Source organism: Myotis myotis, unplaced genomic scaffold (assembly GCF_014108235.1).
Source record: "Myotis myotis isolate mMyoMyo1 unplaced genomic scaffold, mMyoMyo1.p scaffold_m19_p_3, whole genome shotgun sequence".
In the NCBI taxonomy this organism is placed as follows: Eukaryota; Metazoa; Chordata; class Mammalia; order Chiroptera; family Vespertilionidae; genus Myotis; species Myotis myotis.
Window position 1 is genome coordinate 86,013,240 of NW_023416335.1, and position 24,778 is coordinate 86,038,017.

Genomic DNA, 24,778 nt, shown 5'->3' on the forward strand with positions numbered 1-24,778 from the left:
TTAAAACACATGTGTGCGATTGGCGCCAGTGAGAGCTTTATATGTATTGTGCATGTGCGAGTCAACTTAGCCTTTTATAGATATAGAATAAACTTGCTTAATTAGACTTGCTTTCTGATGTAGCTAAAATTTTTCCAGCCCAGTGAAGCATCCCAACTTCACTTTCATGTAATTGTCAGCAACATAGCAGTAAATATCAACATGAAGCAGATTATTATTGTAGATCACACAGAGAGAACAAAGGGTAAAATATTTAACTGCAGCAGTGTTTGACTATATTCTGCGCAGTGAGAAAACCTGAAGTCATTTTTAAGGTCCACCATTTCTTCTTTTCAGTCGGGTCAAGTTTATAAGCTTTCTAAATCTCTGTTTTCCAGCTAATGAAAAGAAAATAGGATTCTACCGAGTCTCCTATCTACCAACAGTTACTCCGGGACTTCTGTGAGGATCGAATGAGATGAGGCATGGGAAAACAGTTCACAGACATTTGGTTAAAGTGTGAAATGTTTGCCTCTGGCTGTAAAGCAACTTGTGATTCTGGGCTGAAGAAACTGAAAGGGGGCTAGTTGTCACTAGGGAGAGGAAGCCAGGCATTGCTACGTGACGTCATTACCTGGCACCCACGGTGACAATTCAAGGTCTGGGTTGGATGTGGGCCGCATTTTGTACCATGGGGTCTTGGCAGTGTCGGCAGCGATTTGGTGGGGTGTTGCTCCGGGGTGGTGGCGGGGCTGGTGTTCCCCTTGGGGAAAGCCGAGTATTGCTTTGTTGGTGTCAGTTCCACATGCCAATTCTTTGTAAATAGTAAGTGCGCATCACGGCAGCTCCTGTGTTGAGTGCCTGCCCCCTGGTGGTCAGTGTGCATCATAGCGACTGGTCGTACAATGGGAGGGACACTTAGCATATTAGCCTTTTATATATATAGACTAGAGGCCCAGTGCACGAATTTGTGCACAGGGGAGGGGCCGTGGGCAGTTGGCAGGCCGGCTCTGCTCCCTGGTCAAACTCCTGGTCCAACTCGCGGTCTAGGGGACAATTTGCATATTAGCCTTTTATTATATTGGATTGTTTTTGCTGTTCTGAATGTGTGTTTTCTGATCCCTTATCTTCCAAATCTCTGATTTGTTCTTCTGCTTCATCTAATCTACTGTTGATTCCTTCTAATGTATTCATTTTATCTATTGTATTCTTCATTTTTTACTTTTTCTTAAGTTTTCTATTTTTTTATGTGTTTTTTTTTAATATATTTTATTGATTTTTTACAGAGAGGAAGGGAGAGAGATAGAGAGTTAGAAACATCGATCAGCCGCCTCCTGCACATCTCCCACTGGGGATGTGCCCGCAACCCAGGTACATGCCCTTGACCGGAATCGAACCTGGGACCTTTCAGTCTGCAGGCTGACGCTCTATCCACTGAGCCAAACCGGTTTTGGCTCATCTACTTCTTCTTTTTTTTTTAAATTAAATCTTTATTGTTCAGATTATTACATTTGTTCCTCTTTTCCCCCCCATAACTCTCCTCCTCCCAGTTCCCGCCCCACCCTCTGCCCTCACTCCCCACCCACTGTCCTCATTCATAGGTGCACGATTTTTGTCCAGTCTCTTCCCGCATCTCCCACACCCCTTTCCCCCCCAAGAATAGTCAGTCCATTCCCTTTCTATGTCCCTGATTTTATTATGATCACCAGATTATTTATTCACTTGATTCTTAGATTCACTTGTTGATAGATGCATGTTTGTTGTTCATAATTTGTATCTTTACCTTTTTCTTCTTCTTCCTCTTCTTAAAGGATACCTTTCAGCATTTCATATAATACTGGTTTGGTGGTGATGACCTCCTTTAGCTTTTCCTTATCTGTGAAGCTCTTTATCTGACCTTCAATTCTGAATGATAGCTTTGCTGGATGAAGTAATCTTGGTTGTAGGTTCTTGGCATTCATCACTTTGAATATTTCTTGCCACTCCCTTCTGGCCTACAAAGTTTCTGTTGAGAAATTAGCTGACAGTCGTATGGGTATTCCCTTGTAGGTAACTGAGTTTCTTTCCCTTGCTGCTTTTAGGATTCTCTCTTTGTCTTTTGCTCTTGGCATTTTAATTATGATGTGTCTTGGTGTGGTCCTCTTTGGATTCCTTTTGTTTGGGGTTCTCTGCGCTTCTTGGACCTGTAAATCTATTTCTTTCACCAGATGGGGGAAGTTTTCTGTCATTATTTCTTCAAATAGGTTTTCAATATCTTTCTCTCTCTCATCTTCTGGCACCCCTATAATTCTGATGTTGGTACGCTTGAAGCTGTCCCAGAGGCTCCTTACACTATCTTCGTATTTTTGGATTCTTTTTTCATTTTGCTTTTCTGGTTGGGTGTTTTTTGCTTCTTCGCATTTCAAATCTTTGCCTTGATTCTTGCGCTCCTCTGGTCTGCTGTTGGGAGTCTGTATAGTATTCGTTATTTCAGTCCGTGTATGCTTAATTTCTAGTTGGTTCTTTATCATAACATCGAGGGTCTCATTAGATTTCTTGAGGATCTCACTACATTTATCGGCGGCTTCTAGACAGTTCTTAAGAGACCTTAAAAGTGTGGTTCTGAACTCAATATCCTCCATTGACAGTTTTGTCCTGTTTCTTTGTCTCCGCATTTTTTATGCTTTCTTGGTGCAACCCCTAGTGGTCTTGTGTGCAGTCTTGTTGTAGTTAAGCCTTGATTGTTGTCGGCAATACCGGGGGTGATTTGACCTCCAGGCTAACTGGCTATGAGAGTCCGCTGTGTCTGCAGTGGGAGAGCTTCTGTGCTGGATCTCTAGGGCGGTGCTAATCTAGTGTTTGCCTGAGGCTATCCGGCAAATGGCTCTGTTCAGGGCTTGGGCAGGGCGGGTCCCCAGGGATCTACAGGGCGGGCCAGAGCGAGCAGTTATGGCAGCTCTCAGTTCCGTCCCTAGGGGCTCTGCCTCACAGAGTCCCAGCAACCGCTGCAAACCTCGGAGAGAAAGCTGCCTTCGAGTTCCGACCAAAGCCAGACAGTCCCGCTTCTCCCGTTTGAGTCTGGATCCCTAGAGACTCGCCTGGATCTGGAGTTCAGAGTCTGAAATTCCCTCCCGATTGAAAACAACCACCGCACCCTCCGCCTCCAGCCCTCTCCACGTGCACTCTGCACCTTAGTATTTCACTTCAGCACTGTGCCTCCTCTGAGTTTGGGTATGATATTCTTTTTCCTCCTAGTGTAGAATTTCCACTCAGCCAGCCTTCCTGTGATTCTGGATGATGTCCTTTCCGTCTTTTAGTTGTTTTTTGAAGTGGTTGTTCGAGGCAGCAATCTCTGGCGTTAACCTATGCCGCCATCTTGGTTTCTCCTCATCTACTTCTTAATAAGGATTTAACAGTAGTGCCAGAAGACATACCCCTAAGGATCTCTGTTCGGGCACCAGATGTTGGGGTCCAAGGGTTCCCAAAGGTGTGGACAGAGTTGGCGAAGAAGGAATGACAAGGAGGCAGTGTTCAGGTGATCATCATAGCCAGGTTCTGTCCATTTTTATGTTTCTTATATCTTTAATGAAATTCTCATTACATTTCTCTATTATTCCCCTAAGTTCATTGAGTTCTGCAACTGGTAGCTTGCTTCTTTCCATTTTGCTTAGTTCTCATTCTGGAGTTTTGTTCTGTTTTTTCATTTGGAACATTTTTTCTTGTCTCCTCATTTTGGCTACCTCCCTGTGTTTGTATCTATGTATTAGGTAGAGCTGCTATGTCTCCCAGTCTTGGCATAGTGACCTCATGTAGTAAGTGTCCTGAAGGGCTCATTGGTGCAGCCTTCCAGTCCCTCCAAGTGCACCCCCCACAAAATGGCCTGTGTACACACTCCTGTGGTAGTTGCACTTTGATTGTTATTGATATGTTAGTTGGAGGAATTTACCTGCAGGCTGAGCGGCTGTGAAGATTTGCCATAACAACCATGGAGGATCTGCTGTCCAGGGGCTGATCCCATGAGGAGATCTCACTTTAGTAGGGCTCAAGTATCCACTGAGTTGACTTCAGAGTGTGTTGCACATGGAGGTGCTTGGGTGGTGCTTCATTGTAGTTTGAAACCATCTATAGTGTGCACTGATTCTGGGGCCTCCTGGGAGGTACAGGTCAAGGTCAGCCACCACCTATGCCCTGCCTGGGGTTACCTGTCATGAACTGCAAAGTGATCTGTAGATGGCTGCTACTTGTGCTGGGATTGGCCCAGAAGAGGCCAAGCTGTGAACCAAGCTTGGCTACCACTAATGCTGGACCTGGTGCCAAACAGCAAGAATTACGGGATACATAGAGGCCAGTTGCTGCTTGTTTGATCGATTTTAGTAAAGTCAGAAGAATGAGCCAAGACAGACCATGTGCGTGGAATAGCCATTAGAAACAGCTTAAGTGGGCCTTCAAGTTGGGTGGGGAAGAATTCCAGGGAGTCAACCAAGGGGCCTAACAATGTTAGCCTTGTTGATGGAGACTCAGATCTGGTGCCCGCCTGCTGCCTCTGTGGGCAGGGCTCAGCAAAGGAATCATGGTCTCTGCCAGCACTTGTGTCTGGGAATAATTTGCCCAGCCCTTGCCTTGATGCCAAACAATTTAGTTTCTACCTTTATGTCCCTGGTGCCTTTTGAGCTGCTGTCCTGGTGCTAGAGCTAAGTGTGATTCAGTCCAAGTAAATCTGTGGGCCCTTTAGGAGGAATCTTGGGACTCCAGCAGCCCTTTGTTGAACTCAGCCACAGTGTCTGCTGGCCTTTACAGCCAGAAATTATGGGGACTTCTCTTCTGGTACTGGAACTCTTGGTTGGGGAGCCTGCTGTTGGGCTGGGATCCCTTGCTCCTCAGCTGAGACCTCCACAACCAAAATATTCTTCCTGATTTTGAGCCACATCTCCTACCAGTCTTGATGTGACATCCTTTTTATATCCATAGTTATAGGATTTGATTTCAGGTGGCTGTAAGTGATATTTTTCTGTAATTTAGTTGTAATTTAATATAGTTGTGGGAGTTTTCAAGTATTACATTTACCTATGCCACCATCTTGACCGAGCCTAATGTTTTCTAAATTACCTGCATTGAGTGACTCAATATATCAAGGTGATATGGTTCATTAGTTATACCTATACTAGAGGCCCGGTGCACAAAATTTGTGCACTTGTTGGGGGGTTGTCCCTCAGCCCTCTCGCAATCCGGGAGCCCCCGAAGAGGCTCCCGCCACCGCTGCTGTGCTCGCTAACCATGAGGCCGGCTTCTGGCTGAATGGCGCTTCCCCTGTGGGAACACACTGACCACCAGGGGGCAGCTCCTGCGTTGAGTGCGTCATATTGACAAGTCATTCCGCTATTCGGTCAATTTGCATATTAGCCTTGTATTATATAGGATGGTCTAGTTATTGTCACCTTTAAGGACAGGCTTAAATTATTGTTTTTAAAAGCATTTTATAGCAATCACGACAATCAAATAGAAAATAATTAAGGTTAAAAGAGGTTTTAAAGGACATGAAAGCCAATGGTAACATCCGTCAGTGCATTTAGTATGAATTTTGATTCAAACAAATTTAAAAAAATAATGAGAATTTGAATTTGAACACAGCATATTTGATGAACTAAGGAATTATTTATTTTTACTTTTTGGTAATTTTTTTGGTTATTTTTTCCTTGCTGACATTTTGTTATTATGCCTTACATTTTTAGTAGTCTACAATGTTTGTATATACACTCTGGATCATTAATGACATTATCGTGGTTATGTCGCTTTGCTGTTTGTGGTTTATGTTGTCGTTGATTTTTTTTTTTTTGAAGCACATAGTTATCTGGTTTCACAGGTTCATGTCTGGAGAAGAATTTTGCCCCAGGATGAATTATACCCTCAGGCAATGAATGTATTTTGCATGCAAGAAGGACATGAATTTTGGAGGGCCAGAGGAAGAATGTATGAAATAAATTTTGTGTCCTTCTGATATGGATAGGTTGAACCCTTAAACTTGTTGTAATGGTATTAAGAGGTGGGACCTTTGGGAGGTAATTAGGTTTAGATGAAGTCTGAAGGGTGGAGTTCCATGATGGGATTAGTGCCCTTATAATCTAAGAAGATGAAGAGAGACCAGAGCTCCCTCTCAGCCCTGTGAGGATACATCAAGAAGGTGGCTCTTACTTAGCGAGCCAGAAAGAGGGTCCTCACCAAAAACCTGATGATGCTGGCACCCAGACCTTGGACTTTCCAAACTCCAGAACCATGAGAAAGCCCTACCAGGGGTCCTCAAACTACGGCCCATGGGCCACATGCAAATACAAATTTTGTATTTGTCCCCGTTTTGTTTTTTTACTTCAAAATAAGACATGTGCAGTGTGCATAGGAATTTGTTCATGGTTTTTTTTTTAAACTATAGTCCGGCCCTCCAACGGTCTGAGGGACAGTGAACTGGCCCCCTCTTTAAAAAGTTTGAGGACCCCTGTGCCTAACTGGTTTGGCTCGGTGGATAGAGCATCAGCCTGTGGACTGAAGAGTCCCGGGTTCGATTCCGGCCAAGGGCATGTACCTTGGTTGTGGGCATATCCCCAGTGGGAGGTGTGCAGGAGGCAGCTGATCAATGTTTCTCTCTCATCGATGTTTCTAACCCTCTATCCCTCTCCCTTCCTCTCTGTAAAAAGTCAATAAAATATATATTAAAAAAAAAAAGAACCATTAGAAATAACTGTCTGTTCTTTAAGCCACCCAGTCTGTGGTATTTTATAGCAACTGGAGCAAAGTTTGCAAATATTTTCTCCCATTCTGTAGGTTGCCTTTTCACTCTGTTGAATGTGCCCTCTGATGCACAAAAATTTTCAAGTTTGATATAGTCCCATTTTCATTTTTGCTTTTATGGTCTTCACTTTTGGTGTTATATCTAAGAAATCTTTATCAAATCTAATGCCATAAAGCATTTTTCATGTTTTCTTCTTGAAGCTTTATAATTGTGGGTCTTCCACTTAGGTCTTAATTCTATTTTGAGTTAATTTTATATATGGTGTAAGTTGCAGGTCCAACTTTTTTCTTTTAAAAGAAGATATGCAGTTTTCCCATCAACATTTGTTGGAGAGACTGCCCTTTCCCCGTCATTTGGTTTTGGCACTCTTGTTGAATATCATTTGACCATAAACATGAGAGTTTATTTCTGGTCTCTCTATTCTATTCCGTCGGTATATTTGTCTGTCTTCATACCAATACCACACAGTTTTGATTACTGTGGCTTTGTAATGCATCTTGAAATCGGGAATTTTGAATCTTCCTACTTTGCTCTTCTTTTTCAGAATTATTTTGGCTGTTCGGGGGTCCCTTCAGATTCCATATGAAATTTATAATGAATTTTTCTGTATCTAAAAAAAAAAAAAAAAGCCACTTAGATTTTGATAGGGATTGCATTGATTTTGTAGATTGCTTAGAGTAGTATGGATATTTTAACAATATTCTGTCTTCCAATGGTGAACACAGGGTATGTTTCCAGAATGTCTTCTTTAATTTTTTAGCAATATTTTGTCAGTTTTCAGTATATGAATCTTTCATCTCCTTGATTAGATTTATTTCTAGGTATTGTATTCTTTTTGATGCAGTTGTAGATGGAATTTTTTTATTAATTTCCCTTTCAGATTAATTGGCTAGTGTATAGAAATGCAACTGTTGTGTTTTGGTTTTATATCTTGCCTTTTTATTGAATTTGTTTATTGGTTCTAACAGGTTGTGTTTTTTTGTGTGTTTTTTTTTTAACCTTTAGGATTTTCTACATAAGATCATGTTATCTGTGAACAAAGATACTTTTATTTCGTCCTTTCCAAGTTGGGTGCCTTTTTTTTTTTTTTTTTTCCTTCAGGCCTAACTGCTCTGGCTAGGACTTCCAATACTATGAATGGATGTGGTGAGAGAGTGGACATCTTACCTTGTTCCCAATCTTTGAGGAAAAGTTCTCAGTCTTTAGTCACTGAGTATGATGTTAGCCGCTGGCTTTTAATGTGTGGCCTTTAATATGTTGAGGTAATTTCCTTCTATTACTAGTTTGAGTGTTCTTTATCATGAAAGGGCATTGAATCTTCTCAAATGCTTTTTTCTCTATCAGTTTAGATCACCATGTGGTCATTTTAACTTAAAAAAATTTTATTGACGTATGCATGGAAAAGTACATATATAGGGTGGGACAAAAGTGGGTTCAGAGGTGTGAGTACTCGAAACTGTTTATTCTGGTATTATTGATTGGTCATTCTATTATTTTCCATAAGAACAACTTAAATTTACTTTTGTCTCACTCTCTATATCAGTGTATATAGCTCAATGCATAATGCAGCTACCATATAAATGTCCCAAGTCAAGAAATAGAACAGGACCAGCACTTCATAAACTGCCTTCATGCTTCTTCCACTCTCCATCCTTTCTTCATCTCCAAAGGCACCTTTTGCTATCTTGACTTTTAATAATATAGATTGGTTTTATCGGTTTTTGAACTTTGTATTTAAAAAGTTGTATAGTATATACTCTTCTGTGTCTGTTTTTCACCCTCCTTATATTTGTGAAATTTATTCATGTTGTTCCCTGTATCACAAGTTCATTAATTTTCATTGTATAGTTATCCAATTGGATGAATCATATATGGTTTACCATTTACTGTGGAGGGTTGTTTAGGATATTTATAGTCTTGAGCTATCCTATCTAATAAAATAGAAACATGGTAATTGGCGTACGACCGCTACCCTTCCCATTGGCTAATCAGGGCAATATGCAAATTAACTGTAAGCCAGGATGGCGGCCGGCAGCCAGGCAGCTTGAAACTAACATGAGGCTTGCTTGCTTCAGTGACGGAGGACTCCAACATTCCCCGCCTGCTGCTGCAGGCCTCTAAGCTGCCAGCAACTATGTAACAAACACAGAAGCTAAACAAAACCCCAGAAACCTGCCGGGCTTCAGCCAGCAGGATCGCAACATTGTAAGCAAAGGCCAGAAACCTGCTTTCAGCAGTGGAGGCCTAAGAGCTGGAGCCAAGCCTCAAAGCTAAAGCTGGCCCAGAATAAAAAAAAGAAAAAAAGGAGCGGTTGGGAGCTTCAGTCACTCCCAGCCTGAAAACAGCCCTCAGCTCCTCACCCAGACTGGCCAGGCACCCCAGTGGGGACCCCCACCCTGATCCAGGACACCATTCAGGACAATCCAGCCGGCACCCACCCGTGCACCAGGCTTCTACCCTATATAGTAAAAGGGTAATATGCCTCCCAGCACCAGGATCAGCGGAGCCGCGAGGCCTCCCGGCACCGGGATCAGCATGACGGGGCAGCACCCAAACCCCCTGATTGCCCTGCAGCTCTGTGTGTGACAGGGTGCAGCGCCCCAACCCCCTGATTGGCCTTGCTCTGTTTGTGACAGGGTGCGGCGCCCCAAGCCCCCCCCCCCCCCCACGGGCCCTGCTCTGTGTGTGACGGGGTAGAGCCATAACCTCCCCATCGGCCCTGCCCTGAGTATGAGAGTGGCGGCACCCCAAACCCCTGATTGGCCCTGCTCTGTGGGTGATAGAGGGCGGCACCCCAACCCCCTGATGGGCCCTGCTCTGTGCTTGACGGGGCTGCGCCCCAACCCCGATTGGCCCTGCTCTGTGCGTGACAAGGTACAGAGCCCCAACCCCCCTGATGGGCCCTGCTCTGTGAGTGACGGGGAAATGCCCCAACCCCCTGATTGGCCCTGCTCTGTGTATGACAGGGGGCGGTGCCCCAACTCCCCAATCGGCCCTGCTCTGAGCCCAACCAGGGGCTGCACCTAGGGATTGGGCCTGCCCTCTGCCACCTGGGAGCAGGCCTAAGCCAGCAGGTCGTTATCTCCTGAGGGGTCCCAGACTGCGAGAGGGCACAGGCCGGGCTGAGGGACCCCCCTCCCCCCCGAGTGCACAAATTTTTGTGCACCGGGCCTCTAGTTAAAGAATAATGCTGCTGTGTGCCATCATTTACTTACCTTTTGGTGCACAAGTGCATGCATTTCTTTCTGGTATATGGATCTAATAACTGTATTATAAATAGGTCATAGAATACTTAATATGTTCAACTTTGGTAGATAATATCAAATTGGTTCCCAACGTGATTTTGAGTTTTCATTCTGCATGAGTGTGCCAATTACTCTGTAGCATCATTAATACTTGATATTGTGACATGGTAGTATTTTATGGCTTTAAATTAGCTTTTGCCTAGTAATAATTTGAGAATCTTTATATATATAAAACCTGTCTGGAGTTTGCAATTTTACAATTTACATATAAAACCTGTCTTGAGTTTACAATTTACATATAAAACCTGTCTTGAGTTTACAATTTTTTGTGAAGAGCATATTCAGGGCCCTTGACATTTTTTTGTTTCTTTTTTTTTTTTTTTTAAATCAATTTGTAGGAAGCCTGTATATGCCGGGTGGGGTGATAGTAGGTTAATAGTTGTGAATACATGAAACACAGTTTATTCTTCTATTATTATGTATTAATTGTATTATTTTCTGTGGGGAAGCATGGGACTTGGTTGGAATGTCTGTAAGGAGGATTCTTTGAAAGGTTGGGGGGCCTCTGAGGGGACCTTGCTGAAGGCAGCAGCCCCTACCTTGACTTTTCCAAACAATTCCAATCCCCTGGGGTGTTTTGCTAGAATCTCTATGTATAGTCTTTAAAGGCCTGACCTTGTGGAAGCATATACTTTCTTAAGAATACTTGCCCTGCTGATTGTATCTCAATGTTAATTTGAGTTCAAGCTGTTGTTAAAACAAAAAGCCAATAAGGCAGGTGAACAGGACTGCTTTTACTACTGAAATAAAAGAGTTCCTTAACCCTCTCTTTCACAGAAACCTACGTCAGAGTAATCTGTTCATCCATCACTCAGGGTCTGCTGGTCAGCCCCAGCAATTTTCCATACAAACAATTGTAAACCTACTTTTGCCCCACCCTGTATTCTAAATATGGTATTTTTCAGTATGTATGTTATAAATATCTTCCAGTCTGATTTGCCTTTTCATTCTCTTAAAGATAATTCTTAATGAATAGCAGTTAATAGTTTTAATGAAGTTCAGTGTATCATTCTTTTTCTCTATGACTTAAGAAATATAATTTATATCCTGTTTGAAAAAATCTCTCTGTCCTAAGATACTTTTTTGTGTTTTCTTTTAGAAGCTTTTTTGTTTTACCTTTACATTCAGATATGCAACCTGACGTTAATATTTTTAAATAGTTTAATTTGACATTAATTAAAATGTCAGACTTACAGATTTTCTTCACTCAAATTCCTAAAATGTTAACATTTTATTATGTTATTAGTGGCCCGGTGCACGAAATTTGTGCACATTAAAAGGGAATTAATTAGAGGAAATATTTTAATATTGCTATTTGCCCTTTATAATAGAAGTGTCAGAGATGAAAGAAAATTAGTAAAATGTATATGAAAATCTTCCTCCTATCAGGGTCTGGGGCACACTGTGGGACCCAGAGTCAAGGCCCTGCCCACCCACATGCGCCTCAAAATTGCGTGAGAGCCCTAACCGGTTTGACTCAGTGGATAGAGCGTCGGTCTGCGGACTGAAGGGTCCAGGTTCGATTCCGGTCAAGGGCATGTACCTTGGTTGCAGACACATCCCCAGTAGGTGATGTGCAGGAGGCAGCTGATCAGTGTTTCTCTCTCATCGATGTTTCTAACTCTCTATCCCTCGCCCTTCCTCTCTGTAAAAAAATCAATAAAAAAAAAAGTATTAAAAAATATTGCGTGAGACCCAGACCTGGCTGGCCCACACCATTGGGCGAGATTAGACCTGGCTGTCCCTATCCCTGTCAAGCCCCGCTGGGCGGGGGGCACAGCCTCATGTCCCCCAGCACCAGGGTGGGGGACACGGCCTGAGGTCCCCTGGCCCAGTGCTGGGGTGGAGGGCATGGCCTCAGGTCCCCGTCAAGCCCTGCCAGGTTGGGGGCATGGCCTGAGGTCCCCTGTAAAGCCCCGCTGGGCGGGAGATGCGGCCTGAGGTCCCCCGTCAAGCCCCACCAGGCAGGGGAGTGCAGCCTCAGGTCCCCGGCCCAGCACCATGCAGTCTAAGGTTCCTGCTGATCACTCGTTATGGCTTGTTACGGGAACCCCGCCTCTGCTGTGGGTGCAGCCATCTTGTGTTATGGGAACCCTGCCTCTGCTGTGGGTGCAGCCATTTTGTGATGGTATGATGGAGTGAGGGTCAATTTGCATATTACCTCTTTATTATATAGGATTACTACAATGATAATTGAATGTTGATATACAAATTCTATATAATAAAAGCCTAATGTGCAAATTGTCCTCTCAGGTGGTCGTTCAACCAGAAGACTGGGAGTTTGACTGCTCGTTATGACATCCGCTGACCACCAGGGGGCGGCATAGAACATGGTAGACATCGGTGACACGCTGTGACCTCTCGCTGGCTACCTGGGGGCAGGGGTGATGGGGACCGGAGGTGCAGTGAGAATGCTGAGTGTTCGCTGAGCTCACTCTCACTCCCCCTGCTACCCTCCCCCAGTACACCAGGGCTTGTGCACTGGGGAAGTCCCCATGCTCAAGTGCTGGGCGCCCACGAGGAGCCTGCCCCGCATTCGCGTGGCGTCTTCCCAGTGAGCTGGGCCAAGCCGCTGGGACCACAGAGGCTGGTCGGGCTCCCCATGCAGGAGCTGATGTGCAAGGCCGGCCAGGAGAGAGTGCGCTGCCTGCCTGGCTTCTGTGCAGCACTGCTGGGTGGGCCAGAGGCCCACGATGCACCCCGGCCCGCAGCATTCGGCTGTGCTCACCACATCTCTGCGTGGAGACTTGGGTGCTATGATTCAGGTGGAAGGGAGTGTGTGCTGCCCAGGGCCCCGAGGTTAGCTGGGACCTGCCCTTTCACGCCAGACAGCCGCACTTCAATTGCCAGCCATGCATGAATTTTGTGCACCAGGCCTCTAGTTTATACTAGTAAAAGGGTAGTATACTAATTTGACTGGGCGTCTTCCGGACGACCATGCAGATGTCCTTCTGGATAAAGCCACAGCGGCTGCCTGAGGCACAGACAAGCCGTGGATGGCGGCAGCCACTGCCCAGGGCTGGCCCAAGGTGCTGACAAGCCATGGATGGAGGCAGCCACTGCGCAGGGCTGGCCCAAGGCTCAAGCAAGCTACGGATGGTGGCTGCCTCTGTGAGGGCCCGAAGCTCAGGAAACGAGGGCTGAGTGGAGACTCAGGCAAGCCATGGTGGCTGCGAGGGCTGAGGCTCAGGCAGAGGAAGTGTTATAGAGGCATCACCTTGCCTCCCACAGAGGGAAGCCAGAGGCAGCAGCAGCCAGTTGGTGATGGGGGTGGTGTCTTCCCCTGATTGGCTGGTTGCCTCCTGTAGAGGGAGGCCAGACTGCAGCTTAGGACCTCTCCCTGCCTAAGCCGTTAATGGGACATCCCCTGAGGGCTCCCAGATTGGTGAGGGTGCAGGTCAGGCTGAGGGACACACACACACACACACACACACACATCATGCACGAATTTTGTACACTGGGCCTCTAGTATAGATATAAACATTGAAATGCTAGAGCCATCTTGTAATTGTATACAAAAGTTGATTGTTAAAATTCACAAATTTTCATGTCAATATTAAATCATGATAACTTGAAATGAGACATAGAGGAGTATTTGTTTCATGGAAATTAGCAAATGCAAGAAATCACTCTTTCCTCCTTTTTTATATCAAAGTACATTATTTAAAAAAGTAAAAATAAATGCATAACTTAAAATAAGTGGGTGTGTGTTGTCACAAGATAAGAATGTAGGAAGTGAGTAGTAACACAATTAGAAGAAATTGATTGAAAGAAGGTAACAGTGTTCTCTGTGCAAGAATTCAGGAATTTTTAGATTCTTTTTTTTTTTTATTATTATTATTAGTTAAGGTATTACAAATGTGTCCTCATCCCCCCCATTAGATTCTTAAATGTGACATTTCAGTTGCATGACCGAAGTTGATTCGCAAGCTGAAATTAAACCAACTACTTTGCCTCTAGTATGATGAGTATGGCCATACAAGAAATCAATTCTTAAATGAAACCATTTTTAAGTGAAACTTTAAGTGGATTATTGCTTTACAAAAAATGAAATGAGATAACACTTCACTAGAATGGTAATATTGAAACTTAGCATATAGCTTCAGATCCAGTCTATAATAGCAGTGTTTTTGGAATTAATTGGTGGTTCAGGAGAAATTTGTATTTGTAAAGCTTGTATTGTAGTCTTATCACCTCTTGAAACCAAACTATGGTTGTAATTTCAGGATTACTTTCTAAAATTTAAATAATGTGATTTGCAATTTTAGTAAAACATATTTAAAATTATCTTATCTAATAAAGGGGGAATATGCAAATTGAGCATCATGCCGTAACAGTCACAATGGTTACACCAACAGCGGAGGCAGGGATTCTGTAACACAAGATGGCTGCACCCACAGTGGAGTCAGGGATTTCCTAACACAAGATGACTGCGCCCATAGCGGAGGCAGGGATTCCGTAACACAAGATGGCTGCATCCACAGCGGAGGCCGAGTTCCGTAACAAGCCTTAATGAGCAAGCAGCAGGGACCTGAGGCTGCCTGACGCTGGGCCGGGGCAGGGGACCTGAGGCTGCACCCCCCGCCTGGCGGGGCTTGATGGGGGTGGGGTCAGCCGGGTCTGGATCTAGCCCAATGTGGGTGGGGCCAGCCAGGTCTGGGTCTTGCGCAATTTTGAGGTGCACGTGGTGGGCGAGGACTTGACTCTGATTCCCTTGGCATGCCCCAGCCTCTGACAGGAGGAAGATTTTTATATACATTTTACTAATTTTCTTTCATCTCTGACACTTCTACTATAGAGAAAGGGCAAATAGCAATATTAAAATATTTCCTCTAATTAATTCCCTTTTAATGTGCACAAATTTCGTGCACCGGGTCACTGGTAAATATAATAAAATGACAAAATAAAAATTACCCAATGGTTATTTTTAAAAATTTACTAATTTACAGAAAATGAATTATTTACAAACTTTTAACTCTTGTTAATCCTGAGTAGTTAGCTTCCTTAAAATGTTTCTTCTTAAACTAAATGCAAGAGTGAAAATAATAAATTGACTCATTCCCATTTTATCATTCTTTTGTATATGCCATGGAGTAAAATTATTTGACATGATTTAAAGTATTCAGTAATTTTATTGAATTTTAGAAAATATACCAATACAGATTAAACCAGAAGTTAGATTTGTGTACCCCTTTTCTATATATTCATATATACTCATATACACATATATATATACAATAGGTAATATTTATATAAATATATCTGTTATGCTTACATTGCATGCATTTTATGAGAATGTTTTATGTTATGGATTTACATACCAAATCATGAAGTAGATGCCTGTATTGAATATTTTTTAAAATCTTATAACAGTTTTTATGTATCTCCATAGAAAATTGTCCTTAGGTTAATCAACTTGTATGAGAGTTTCTGCAAAGACTCAAGATTTTAAATAAATAAAACATTTTCTATGAGCAACGATATATATGCCAACAAATTGGACAGTTTGGGCGAAATGGACAATTTCCTAGAATCTTCCCAAATTCAATCAGGAAGAATCAGAAAGCCTACTAGACCTATAAAAACTAATGAAGCAGTAATCAAAAAACTTCCAGCAAACAAAAGTCTTACTACAAATGGCTTCACAGGTGAATTTTACCAAACATTCAAAGAAGAACTGATACCCATCCTCCTCAAATTGTTCCAAAAAATTTTCAAGAAGAAGGAAGACTTCTAAACTCTTTTTACAAGGCCAGCATTATCCTAGTTCCAAAACCACATAAAGACACTACACAGAAAGAAAATTATAGGCCAGTATCCCTGATGAACAAAATATTAGCAAATAGGAACCAGCAATATATTATAAAAATCATACACCATGACCAACTGGGATTTATTTTGGGGATGCAAAGTTGGTACAGTATTCATGAATCAATAAATGCAGTACACCACATAAAATGAAGGATAAAAATCACATGAATATATCAATAGATGCAGAAAAAGCATTTGACAGAATCCAGCACCCATATATGATAAAAACTCTCACTAAGGTGGGAATAGAGGGGTCATACCTCAACATAATAAAGGCCTACATATGAAAAAAATATACAGCCAACATCATAATGGTCAAAAACTAAAAGCATTTCCCTTAAAACGGGGAACAAAATAGGGATGTCCCCTTTCACTTCTCATTCAACATAGTACTGAAAGTACTAGCCACAGTGATCAGTCAAGAAAAAAAATAAAAGATCCAAATTGGAAAGGAGGAAGTAAAGCTATCATTATTTGCAGATGGCATGATATTGTATATAGAAAACCCTAAAGACTCTATCAAAAAGTAATTAATAAATGAATTTGGCAAACTAGCAGAAAACAAAATTAGCATCCAGAAATTGATGGCATTTTTATATACCAATAATGAAGTCTCAGAAAGAGAAACTAAAAAAAAATAAAAAACAAGGATCCCATTGCCTTGGCTGGTGTCACTCAGTGGTTGGAGCGTAGGCCCTCAAACCATAGGGTCACAGGGTTGATTCTTAGTCAAGGGCATGTACTTGGGTTGCATACTTGATCCCTGGCCACAGTTAGGATGTGTATGAGGCAACCACGTATCTCTCACATGGATTTTTTTTCTCTCTGTCCCCCACTCCTTTCTCTACCATTCTCTCTAGAAAATTAGTGGAAAAAATATCCTGGGGTGAGGATTAACAACAAAAATCCCATTTACCATTGCAATAAATAAAACAAGTTTTTACCTAGGAATAAACTTAACCCAAGATGACAAAGACCTGTACTCGGAAAACTACAAGATACTGAAAAAAGAAATAGAGGAAGATACAAACAACTGGAAGCATATACCATGTTCATGGATTGGAAGAATTAACATCATTAAAATGTTCACACTAAAGCAATCTATAGATTCAATGTAATCCCTGTTAAAATACCAATGGCATATTTTACAGATCTTGAACAAGTATTTCAAAAATTTATATGGAACAAAAAAATGAAAAACTCCAGCAGCCACAGCAACCTTGAAAGAGAAGAACAAAGTTGGAGGAATCATAATACCAGATATCAAGTTATACTGCAAAGCCACTGTAATCAAAACAGCCTGGTACTGGTAAAAGAACAGGCATATTGGTCAATGGAACAGAACAGATAACCCAGAAATTTACCCAAGCCATTATGCTCAATTAATATTTGACAAAGGAGGCAAAAAGCACACAATAGAGTCAATTCAATCTCTTTAATAAATGGTGTTGGGAAAATTCGATGAATACATGCAAAAGAATGAAACTATACCACCAACTTATACCATACATAAGAATAATCTCAAAATGGATTTTACAAAAACCTTAAGTGTAAGTGGTGATACCATAAAAATACTCGAAGAAACCATAGGCAGCAAAATCCCAGACATCTCTCATAGCAATGTATTTGCCTATACATCTCCTAGGGCAGTGGTCAGCAAACTGTGGCTCGCGAGGCACATGTGGCTCTTTGGCCCCTTGAGTGTGGCTCTTCCTAAGCCTTAGGAGTAGCCTAATTAAGTTAATAACCAATGTACCGACCTATATAGTTTAAGTTTAAAAAATTTGGCTCTCAAAAGAAATTTCAATTGTTGTACTGTTGATATTTGGCTCTGTTGACTAATGAGTTTGCCGACCACTGTCCTAGGGCAAGGGAAACAAAAGAGAAAATAAACAAATGAGATATCCTACCTAATAATGGAGAAACATGGTAATTAACTGTAACTTCACTACCCTTCTCATTGGCTAATCAGCGAGATATGCAAATTAACTGCCAACTAAGATGGCGGCCGGCAGCCAGGCAACTGAAGCGAACAGGAGGCTTGCTTGCTCCAGTGATGGAGGAAGCCAAGGTTCCCCGCCTGCCGGCCTCTGAGCTGCACTGTAAGAAACAATGCTGCAATTATAGAAGCTAAACAAACCCCAGAAACCTGCTTTCAGCCAGCCGGGCCTCAGAGCTGGAGTTGCAACAGTGTTTCAATTATAGAAGCCAAACAAACCCAGATACCTGCTTTCAGCAGCCGAGGCCTCAAGCTGGAGCCGAGCCACAGAGCTAAAGCCGGCTCTCAGTTCCAGTGACAGCCATAGAAGGTAAATAAATCCCAGAATAAAAAAAAAAGAAAAAGAAAAAAAGGAGAGGTTGGGAGCTTCAGTCACCCGCCAGCCTGAAAACGGCCCTCAGCCCCTCAACCAAACTGGCCAGGCGCCCCAGTGGGGACCCCCACCCTGAAGGGGGTGTGACAAGCTGCAAACAGCCATCATCCTCTCATCTAGGCTGGCCAGGCACCCAAGCAGGACCCCCACCCTGATCTGGGACACCCTTCAGGGCAAACCAGCCAGCCCCCACTCGTGCACCAGGCCTCTATCCTATATAGTAAAAGGGTAATATGCAAACTGACCCTAACAGCAGAAAGACTGGGAATGACTGGTCACTATGACACACACTGACCACCAGGGGGCAGACGCTCAATGCAGGAGCTGCTCTCTGGTGGTCAGGGCGCTCTCACATGGGAGGAGCTCTGCTTAGCCACAAGCCAGGCTGATGGCTGCCAGTACAGTGGTGGTGGTGGAAGCCTCTCCTGCCTCCTCAGCAGCACTATGGATATCCGAGTGCAGTTTAGGCCTGCTCCCTGCTGGCAAGTGGACATCCCCCGAGGGCTGCTGGGCTGCCAGAGGGATGTCTGATTGCCATCTTAGGCCCAATCCCCCGGGGTACAGGCCTAAGCCAGCAGGTGGTCATCCCCTGAGGAGTCCCAGACTGAGAGAGGGCACAGGCCGGGCTGAGGGACCCCCCTCCACACTGAGTGCACAAATTTTTGTGCACCGGGCCTCTAGTCTACACTAATAAAATGGAAACATGCAAATTGATGTCACTCCACTATGCCCACCAGCCAATCAGAGGGACTATGCAAATTAACCCAACAAAGATGGCGGTTAATTTGCATACGCAGGTGTGGAGCGAAGACTGAAGGCTCCGGCCAGAGTGAAGACTGAAGACTGAAGAGGCTTGGTTTCTCCGCTGCAGCTGCAGCTGCAGCGGAGAAGCCAAGCCTCGTTGCGGCTGCAGCAGAGAAGCCAAGCCTTGAGGCCTGGGTCCTGGGTCCTGGAAGAAAACCAGTGCCTGCAGCCTGGGGAAGAAAGCCCTATTGCGCAAATCTTTGTGCACTGGGCTTCTAGTATCAAAATAAACAGCTTCAGCACAGCAAAGAAACCATCAACAAAATGAGAAAGGAACCCACTGTATGGGAGAACATATTTGCCAATGATACATCTCATAAAGGGTTAACTTCCAAAATATATAAGGAATTCCTACAACTTAACAAAAGGCAAACCAACAGTCCAATTTAAAAATGGGCAAAGGACCTAACTAGACACTTCTCCAAAGTGGACATACAGATGGCCAAGAGACATAAAAAAAATGTTTAATGTCACTAATCATCAGAGAGGTGCAAATTAAAATGACAATGATGTATCACCTCACACCAGTCAAAATGGCTACCATCAACAAATCAGCAAATGACAAGTGCTAGTGAGAATGTGGAGAAAAGGGAACTGTAGTACACACTGTTAGTGGGAATGCAGACTGGTGCAGCCTTTATGGAAAACCCATATGAAGTTTCCTCAAATTAAATATGGAGCTGCCATTTGACTCAGTGATCTCACTTCTAGGAATATATCCTAAGAAACATGAAACACTACTTAGAAAGAATATATGCACCCCGATGTTCATAAGCAGCACAATTTACAATACTGAGATCTGGAAACAGCCCACGTGCCCGTTGGTAGATGAGTGGATAAAAAAGCTTTGATACATTTACACAGGAATGCTATGCAGCTGTAAAAAGAAGAAACTCTTACCCTTTGCCACACATGGAGGGACCTGGAGAGTATTATGTTAAGCGAAATAATCCAGTCAGAGAAAGACAAGTATCACATGATCTTACTTATATGTGGAATCTAATGAATAAAATAAAATGACAAAATAGGACCAGAGGTATGGGTACAGGGAACAGATTGGCAGATCTCAGAAGGGAGGTGGTTGGAGGACTGGAATAAATCAACCAAAGAACATACATGCATAACCCCTGGACACAGACAATAATGTGAAAGCCTGGGGTGGGATGGGGGAAGGAAGTAGGGGATTAAAGATGTGGGGAAATGAGGACATCTGCAATACTATAAACAAGTTTTGAAAAGTTAAGCATTTTGACACTACTGAATTGTAGAATGCTGCAAGTATCCTAAAATGTTTGTTATTTTGCCTTTCAGTATAGATTCAATAAAATTTATGATTGAGCTCTATTGTTTTCATCCTAACATGTAATTGGCTGATGTTTTATTGGTTGAAATATGTGATAAACTAATATTGCATATGCAGGTCCTCTACTTTTTATACAAAACAGAGTGACACCTGTTTAAGGATTTCTAAATGTATGTGGTTTTATCACTGAAATGATTTGGTTTATAGTAAAGTAGGTGTCACTTAGAAAAGAAAAATAAAACCAGAATGGTAGAAGGCCAATATCAGAACATAAAAGTTAGGACTTGAAGGGTCTTATTCTAATCCTGAGCAAATTTTTCTGCCATTTTGCTCTGTCTGACGAATCAGTGAAAAATCATAATTCCTATGTAGTTCCTAGAGACTGATAGGATGATGAAGAGGGATTGAGTTTTCTTAATCATCATCTTTCCTCGTAAAAAAAAAAAGGGGGTGGTAGAATTGCTTCACTCAGTCATTGCATTTAGTGCCTACCCCAGTGTTTAAAGTGGTGTGGTAGTTGAATTAAATAAATATTGTATAGAGATGAAAGGGATAGAGAAACAGATTTTAAATAGAAGGTGCTGATATATTGGCTTTATTAGATCTTAGTTTATTGTCTATAATGACAGACAGTTGGTTAAATTGTAAGAAATGTATTTCCTTAAATGGTCTGTTGACTAAAAAGTAGTTAACAGAATATTGTAAAATTTCCTTTGACAAGACTATCTCTTTAGGTTAAAGACAAATCTTGAGGCTCTCTCTGAAGCATAACCATACCTTTCTTCCCTCTCAGGCGTGCATCTTTACTTTTCTCTCCTATACTCTAAGGGTCCTCAAGAAACTTGCAGCCAGGAGAGCAGCTGGCAGCAGCAGTTCATCCTGAGCTTACTCCCCCGAACCTGTCTCCCAGACCCCCTTTCTCTGACTTTTCATTGAGCTAACAGCAGCCCACTATGGGTCACTTTTTCCTAAAACAGTTCTAGAGAACCAAAATCAGAGCACCACCTAGGCACTCTCCTGTTGCTTTTTCTTTCCTAATCCCTTCTTTTGGTGTCACTGCCCCAGGTTTAATAAACATACTCTCAAAATAAATATATAACCTAAGAAAACAAATCTTGGATGTATCATATTTTAACATATTTTAAGGATATATACATATGCTATATATTTTTGTTTTTCAGAGTTGGAGAGTTATCCGGTATATTAATGTCTTATTGATAATGGCAGAACATCCACCACTACTGGATACATCTCAGATTTTAACTAGTGATATTTCTCTTCTATCTGCCCCTATTGTAAGTGCAGATGGAACACAACAGGTAAGGAAAACAAATGTTTATTTCCTTATGTCTAGTACACATGTATTTTTTTCAGAAGAATGCAAAATTTAAAACAATAAATATCATCTTAGTGGGTTCCTGTTAATTCATGTTTTAAACTCCAGTTCAAAATGTTGTTTTGGTTTTATAAGACAATGAAATGAGACTGTTTTTGAAGTCACTTCTAAAATGTCGTAGTAATTCATGCTTAAATTTTGTGTGTGTATATAAAGTTGTTTTTGTTTTCCTTTAGAAAAAAATGTAGTTGTCTCTGAGTTTTTTTTAACTAACTTTAACCTGGTCCTTCATGATTATTATAAATTATGACTTGAAATCATTGAAGTCATTATTTAATTATATAATTAAATGGCTGCCTGTATTATATAATAATTAACTTTATCTTCTTTTTCCTCCTACTCCTGTCTACACTCCCTCCTCCCAAAAGGAAATACACAGTTTTTGAAAAGCTGCTGTGTTTTTCCTACCAACCCATGGCTTTATAAGTATAGTTCTGTAAAGGGATGAGAATGATGGGCTTATATTAAGTACCTCTTACTCACCAAGCAATGTGCTTAGTTTTCACAACAACCCTATGTGCAGGGATTTTAATATTATAAGAGAGGAAACAAAGACTAAGAACAGCAGAATAATAATGAGGAGAAGGAACATTTTGAGTGCTCACTATGTAAAAAACATTGTACTAAGACCTTTATGATCTTTTTTTTTTTTTTTTTTAACAATCTTATGAAGCAGGTTTACTTGTGTCGATCTTGCAGATGAAAGAAAATGAAAGGCTCAAGATCACATAAAGTTGCCCTGACTGGTTTGGCTCAGTGGATAGAGCGTCGGCCTGTGGACTGAAGAGTCCCAGGTTTGATTCTGGTCAAGGGCATGTGCCTTGGTTGCGGGCACATCCCCGGTGGGGGGTGTGCAGGAGGCAGCTGATTGATGTTTCTCTCTCATTGATGTTTCTGGCTCTCTATCCCTCTCCCTTCCTCTCTGTAAAAAAATCAATAAAATATATTAAAAAAAAAAAAAAAGATTACATAAAGCTTTTGCTCATACTGCCTCCCTGGGAAACTACGAAAAAATTAGTCATATTTTGTTTCTTTACAAACTTAATGGACAATTATGATTTTCTTACAAGATAGGAGGCTTTTTTTGTTAACTGCTGTTGAAAATGCAAGAGTGAGTTGAATTGTAATTTTTTCTGTTTTGAATAAACATGGCATGATGAGTGTATCCTGAGTTTAATTAACTTATAGCAGCAACTTCATTTCACTAACTTTTCTTTATGGTCAAATTTAAGTCTGTTAAGATTCTTTTTTTCCTGCAAAAATAATAAATATGGCATGTATTCATTTACTTTGAGGTTCCAGGAGTGTCTTCAGTTGTCATTGTTGTTTCAGGCAGATCACTGGCTTCATGTTGTTTAGATAGTCCAATGCATAAAAGAATCTATTAACAACTGAAGGACTTATATGCATGCATATAAGCATAACCAATGGACATAAGACACTGGGGGGTAAGGGAGGCCAGGGGATTGTCAAGGGTGGGGGAAAAAAGGAGACATATGTAATACTCTTTGTAATACTTTAAGCAATAAAACTAAAAAAAAAAAAAAAAGAATCTATTAAGCAGTTATAGTACTGTACATTGATGTTGCTACAGTGTGTAGTCCAAGCATGTCAAACTCACGACCTACGGGCCGCATGTGGCCCACAGCGAATATTTTTTGGCCCAGCCAATATAACGGTATTTAAGAAACGTTTTAATAAAAATTTCGGAACTTAATTTTTACAATATCCTGTTAATACATAATTATTAAGAACTAGCTGCAACGTTCGCTAATGACTGATTACTATAATCGTGTTGCATTCATTTCCCTTACGCACCTTTCGCACAGGCGCACCCTTTCTCTCCACTAATACTAGCAACAAGTATTTTAGCAGCCAATTGCCATGTCATTAGTCTTGGACTGACTTGTTTGGTGTGTGCAATAGGAAATATTTCGCTTTCAGAGAACAAGATAAATAGGTTTATTTGCATTACGCTTATTAATGTCTGGTGAGTAAGTTAATGTTCAAGAAGAAAAAGACACTAATTTTTGTTAAAATTTTCTATTATTTTATGTTAACTATTACTCTCTTATTTCAGCCCTTTGTATTCAGCATGTCTATCGAAATCGACCTACGTTTCTATGAAAACTGAAGCTTTCGGCTTTTTTTGCGGCCCACATAAATTTAAACCTTGTTTATTTGGCTCCTGTTAGCCTTTGAGTTTGACATCCTTGGTGTAGTCTGTTAAAAAGAAGGCAGTAGGCTGAAATAAGACCACCTGCCCTCCTGAAATCTTGATGGGGGACCATGCTAGCAAGTGGCAGTAGTGGCATAGATGGATGCAGTAAACCCTTGATTTTATGAACCTTGATTTAATGGACTTCGAATTTAATGGAAGCAATTTCTGGTCCATATGTAATATGTGAAAATTAACACTCTGTTAATTTTAAAATGCTTTTAACCAAGATTTGCTTATAATTAAATTAGCAGGTTATTTTTTTATTGTTAATTCACTGTTATTTTTAACAAATTTTAGCAAATAGCCATATGTTGGAAGAAACTGTTATTTGCCAACATAAATAAATATTACATATCTACAGCTATAGTCTGCATATTTAATTCCACAAATCACTGCTCATAAACAACATTCAGCGAATGATTACCACGTGATCACACTGCATCTCATGTGGAAATTGGTTCTGTTGTTTTGGGGGTTTTTTTGTTTTGTTTTTTATTTATTTATTTATTTATTTTAATGGATTTTTTTTTTTTATTGCTTAAAGTATTACAAAGGGTATTACATATGTGTCCTTTTTTCCCCCCCGCCCTTGACAATCCCCTGGCCTCCCCTACCCCCAGTGTATTATGTCCATTGGTTATGCTTATATGCATGCATATAAGTCCTTCGGTTGATCTCTTTCCCCCCTCCCTCCTGCCCCCCAACCCTCCCCAGCCTTCCCGCTGCAGTTTGACAATATGTTTGAGGCAGCTCTGCCTCTGTATCTTTCATTGTTCATAAGTTTATAATGGTCTTTATTATCCATGAATGAGTGAGATCATGTGGTA

The 24,778-nt window shown here is 41.7% G+C and overlaps 1 protein-coding gene across 5 annotated transcripts in view; it reads left to right on the plus strand.

Annotated features, from left to right (window-relative positions):
- FNDC3A (fibronectin type III domain containing 3A) overlaps positions 1-24,778 on the plus strand; it is a 239,055-nt gene that overhangs the window by 23,990 nt on the left and 190,287 nt on the right. For 4 of the 5 annotated variants that reach the window (XM_036297627.1, XM_036297625.1, XR_004965819.1 and 1 more), the window contains one exon: positions 21,516-21,653. In XM_036297627.1, coding sequence (XP_036153520.1) covers positions 21,555-21,653 — 99 coding nt within the window. In that variant the 5' untranslated portion in view covers positions 21,516-21,554. Of the gene's footprint in view, positions 1-7,863; positions 8,002-21,515; positions 21,654-24,778 lie in introns of those variants that run through there. The other variant, XM_036297626.1, reaches the window with a different exon arrangement.